Source organism: Pollachius pollachius (genome assembly GCF_949987615.1).
Source record: "Pollachius pollachius genome assembly, chromosome: 14".
Taxonomy (NCBI): domain Eukaryota; kingdom Metazoa; phylum Chordata; class Actinopteri; order Gadiformes; family Gadidae; genus Pollachius; species Pollachius pollachius.
In genome coordinates this window covers 22,690,147-22,695,146 of record NC_136947.1, presented here as the reverse complement: position 1 = coordinate 22,695,146, position 5,000 = coordinate 22,690,147, and the positions used below count along the sequence as shown (strand labels likewise).

The 5,000-nt window shown below is 44.9% G+C and overlaps 1 protein-coding gene across 1 annotated transcript in view; it reads left to right on the top strand.

The window, feature by feature from the left end:
• Nucleotides 1–3,869: 3,869 nt before the first annotated feature.
• Nucleotides 3,870–5,000, top strand: part of LOC307086283 (importin-13-like) — a gene marked incomplete at both ends in the record, with an annotated part of 18,398 nt that continues 17,267 nt past the window's right edge. Inside the window, 3 exons of the mRNA XM_079751442.1 lie at nucleotides 3,870–3,929; nucleotides 4,626–4,751; nucleotides 4,825–5,000. The exon at nucleotides 4,825–5,000 is cut by the window's right edge and continues 477 nt beyond it. Coding sequence (XP_079607568.1) covers nucleotides 3,870–3,929; nucleotides 4,626–4,751; nucleotides 4,825–5,000 — 362 coding nt within the window. The remainder of the gene's footprint in view (nucleotides 3,930–4,625; nucleotides 4,752–4,824) is intronic.

The window sequence follows — 5,000 nt, the reverse complement described above, 5'->3', positions numbered from 1 at the left end:
GTATAATCGGTGCTCAGATTCTCCTCATGTGTCATATCACTATTATTCTCAGTACTGGGGTTTTTGACTTCGTAACTCTGGACTTCTGAATCGTATTCAGTCTGTGTTTGTTGTTCAATACTGTTTCTTTTAATGAACTTCACCAGTCCGTGTTTTGACACTTTCTCTGTGTGTGGGTTGTAGATCAGGTATGCCGGGCTGTTTTTACTGTGTCCAACAAATATCCCTCTTTCACCTCTCGGGTCTAGTTTCTTGTGATCATGTTTGTAAGTATAACAATCAGATCCAAACACCCACATTTCTGACAGATTTGGTTTTCTCCCTGTTAACAAGAAATATTGGGTGTTTTCAGTTCTGTCATTGTAACATCTATTTCGAACATGAGAAGCATGTTGTACATCATAAGGCCATAATACTTTCAGTAACCCTTTCTCTATTAAGAGACATCTCCCCATCTCAAACAGGGTCCTCCACTGTCTCTCGGCTGTACCGTTTTGGTGGGGAGAGTTGGGGATGACTCTCCCCATTCATTCACAGATGAAAAATCATCTGTGAATGAAATAGCATACTTATATCCATCTCGGGAAGTTGGTTCAATGGGGCCTGCTAAGTCTGTATGTACCAGCTCCAGGGGCGCACTGGCTTTTGCTTCGGCTTTCTTATATTTGCTTTTGCTGAATTTCCCCTCAGTGCACACATTGCAGTCTATCTTGATGTTACCTGTGATCTTCATATCCTCTACCCTATTTGGTCATTTAAACACATCATTAATATTGCAGTGTCCCAAAATCTCATGCCATGTTTTGACATCACAAGATAACTCACTTTGTCAGTGGACATCATATCATTTACTGTATTTGTAACACATTGTTTGTTATTAACCGTTTTCAAGTAGTACAGTCTCTCGTGCACCTCTATGCGGAAAACAGTCCCATCTTTGTGAATCAGTTCATCCCGTCCCTCTTGGAATGTCACCATTAGTAATAGCTGCTTTCACAGAGAATATGCTCTGTGGATAAGACGGTATGATTAAGGCCTTCTTTAGTGTGACCTTGCTGCATCTTCCTTCTCTGTCCTGCAAACACACCTCTGCGTCCCCTCGTTTCAATGCCACGTTGTTCATCCTGGTTCCATCAGCTAGCTCCATGTAGTCTGCATTTGGGTTATAAGTCTCGTCAAATTTTGCGAATGCATCTTCCTCAGTGATGATGTGTGATGTTGCTCCACAATCTACCATTAGTCCGTTACTTTTAATATTGTCTTCCTCTTGGTCTTTTTGTCCATCCGCAATTTGTTTGACATCATCTTTGTGTTTTGTTTTTCTCCTGCATGTCTCGTCAATGTGTGTGGAGTTTCTGTGGTAGTTGCACCGTTTTGGCGCACTTCTTTGGCGGCACTCTTTTGACATATGGCCACGGTTTCCACATCCATAGCAAACGATAGACGACATGTTTGCTTTCATTACATTGTCCGATTTTGTTTTAGTGTCGAACTTTTCTGTCTCTTCATGGCTTCGTAGTTTACTTTTAAACTGGATAAACGTTGATTTCTCCCTGCTTTGCGTCGTATGAATGGTGAACGGTTTATATGATTCTGGAAGTTCCTTCAGAATCATGGCTATTATCAGCCCGTCACTTATCACTTCTTTTGCATTTCTTAGGGAAGTGACTGTCTTTTCAGCTCGGATGATGTAGTCTGTCACAGTTTCTCCTGACTCCTTCTTTAATGAAGTTAGTTCTGTGTATAGGGCAATAATTCTGGGCTTACCCTGACTGGCGTAATGGCTCCTTAATATTTGCAAGGCTTTACTGCCGTCATCGGCTGCCTCTCTCTTCACCAACGATAGGCTTTTATCATCCAGGAATTGAATTAGTTCCGCGTAGCATTCTTCGTTCTTTTCTGGATCTGGATCATCCGTTGAGAGTATTGTGTCCTTCAAGCCGAGCATTTGCAATGTGGCCGAGAAACTTCACTTCCCACAGTTCTAAGTTATTTTCATCTCTGTTGAAGACTAACCTTTGCCATCTTGCTCCTCTTGTATCACGTCTGGGCCCATAACCTGTTGCGATTTCATGTTCGTCTGTCATGTTGATAAAGAATCACGCCTTACATCTCTTTCCTTTTTCTGTTTATTAATTTCTTCACAGATCTGGTACATCATCAGCAGCCATGACATGTGTTTAGTCTTAACTAACGGTCAATGACCCAGAATGCACTTCTATACAGAAACAAAATAAAACAACCAATCACATCAGTGTACAATAAAGTTGGATACAAAAATAGGTCGTAATCCACATAATATAGGGGTATATTATTAACAAATAATAGAGATAACATTATGAGAACACATAATTTAACACATGCAATCTATTTGTCTAAATGGCTTAAGGAGTATAATTCATTATTCTGTGTTTGAACTGTGTTTTTTGATTGATTGATATTTGCAATTATCTTTAATATCTTTTATCAGCATACTGTGTTATGGTGTTATACTGTGTTATGGTGTTATAATGCCATAGCAAACACAATAACACTAAGGATTGCTCTGCTGCCACTGAGTTGCAATCTTCTGTATGTTGCATGGGACGTGCATAGTTAAATAGGTGGACACGTTTTTATAATTACGTAGATTTAGTTTTTGTAGGCAGATTTCAAGTTTAAAGTCCATTTTGTATGATGCTCATTATGCTATTGTTTGTAATGTAATAACGAATGAGCCAGGCTGTTGGGTTAGCCTACCTGTCACACCCCTCTAATGTTGGACGGTGTTGATGTCAGGGAACGTCAGGGCGGAAACAGTAACACCTAGTTGAGAACCCAGAAGAGCCTCCGCTCTCCACACTGGATATTGGCGTGACTCAAAATAAATAGACGTATTAAGCTCTCAAAAAGTAAATCCCTACTGAAGGTGCTATAGACCCGTCATACAAGACACACCTACCTTCCACCACACCACCACCACCTCCAACCGCAACTACACCACAGCTCCAAGATGAGGATGATAAAAGCCTTACCTTCTCCCTGCGAAGAGCTCACCGCCAGCAGTGCGCAGAGCACAAGGTCCACCTCCAGTGTCATTGCGTTCGCCTCCTCTCTCCCTCTTTGTCTGCGTGTGTTCGCACTCGCGATGTGATCTGTGGCTGCCTGGGCGGATATCTGACGGTCTGCATCACCAGGGCTATAAATACCCCGGGGGAGATGAGGGCAGAGGAGGAGGGGAGGGGCTGGGGGTGGGGTGGGGTGGGGTGACCTGCCTGATTTAAATAAGAAAATGTGCCGGATGAGTTATGCAGCATTTAAACTAGAAGTCTGCGTTATTACGCATCGGCAACTATTTCGAGGTGGGGGGCAGGGGTGGGTGTCTTTGCGTGTTTGTGTGTGTGTGTGTGTGTGTGTGTGTGTGTGTGCGTGAGTGCGTGCGTGTGTGTGTGTGTGTGTGTGTGTGTGTGTACGTGTGTGTGTGTGTGTGTGTCTTGGGGCGCGTCAATCAGCCGTCAGAGCGTCACGCTCGCAGCTGTCAGCCGCGCCGCGCAGTGTAGAAAGTGGACAGAGGAGTGTTCTCCCGGATCGCCACCGAGTCCAGTCTCCACCGTGTACCCCTTGTGTTGTCTTCTATCGTTGTGTTTGTAGATCATGCCGGAGCCAAAGCAGTTACACTGAAAGTAATGTGAAAGAACGTATTTGCTCTAATCGCTCCAGAGGTCAGTGTTTACAGAACCGCAGTAAATGCAGGGGGGTTTGTGGGACACGTCCCGTCTCCACAGTCTATGATAACTTAACCATAATGTCTCTCATTCACTTCTTTATTTTCTTAAACAGGGTGTTGAAAGGACAGACAGATCCCCTACACTGATCCATTACTGCTCCAAATGGAGCCTGTGGGCGATACAGGAGACAGCCCGGGGGACTTAGTTGTGACGGTCGAGAATGTAAGTTATTAAGTAACTTCGAGTTTATTATTGCTGCTTTATTTTGATTATACGTGATTTTTAAGCCAGTGGAAAAAACGGGTGGTTATTGAATATATCGTGGACCTTATAGGACCTAATAGCCTACATATTGTTGTACTATGTGCCAAATGTATTGTCCCTATTGGCCACAATGAATTAGAATGACCGCCTTGTTGGTCAGCAACGGAGGAGATTTGAATATATTATGGGACTTTAAAGTTTGAGCATGCCCGCTACCATGTAATGTGATATCTGGTACACTAAAGCATATGCTGCGCTAATAATAACCCTACTCATGCTGTCTGGTTAGTTGTTATAAAGAACAACTGCAATTCATGAGTAGGCCTAGCTTACTCCCAGCCCCAGGTTCTGGGTTCAAACCCCACTGTCTGCCTGCCAAAATCTAGGCCCCCTTTGGTAAGATTCATAACACATACCTGCTCATTAATTACATGTAACACAAAAAGCACTGATGTTAACGTAAAATTATGAAATATTATCCATCAACCGGCCTTTCAAACGCAAAGTCCTCCCTCTATAACTTATTCCCCTTCTCATAAAAACAGCATCCTCCATTTATAAATCTTCTATTCTTTGGAAGGATACCACTTAACATTCAGACCTGTCCCGACCCCACGCTGAACGCTTCCCCGTGTGTGTGGATCTGCTGCTCAGGCCCTGAAGCAGCTCTACTACGACGCCGACATGGAGCAGAAGCACGCGGCCCAGCGGTGGCTGACCCAGGCCCAGGCTTCCCCGCAGGCGTGGAGCTTCTGCTGGGCTCTGCTGGGCCCCGACAAGGTCTGTCTGGAGCTCTGAACGTCATGAGGTCTCTTTGGTTAGCGATGCCTGTCCTCATCCTCTGATCCCCCAGCCGCCCGAGGTCCAGTTCTTCGGCGCCAGCACGCTCCACACCAAGATCTCCCACCACTGGGCGGACCTCCAGCCCGACCAGGCCCCCGGCCTGCGGGCCCAGCTGCTGGCCCACGTCCTGCGCTTCTCCTCGGGGCCCAGGATGGTGCTGACCAGGCTGTGTGTGGCCCTAGCCTC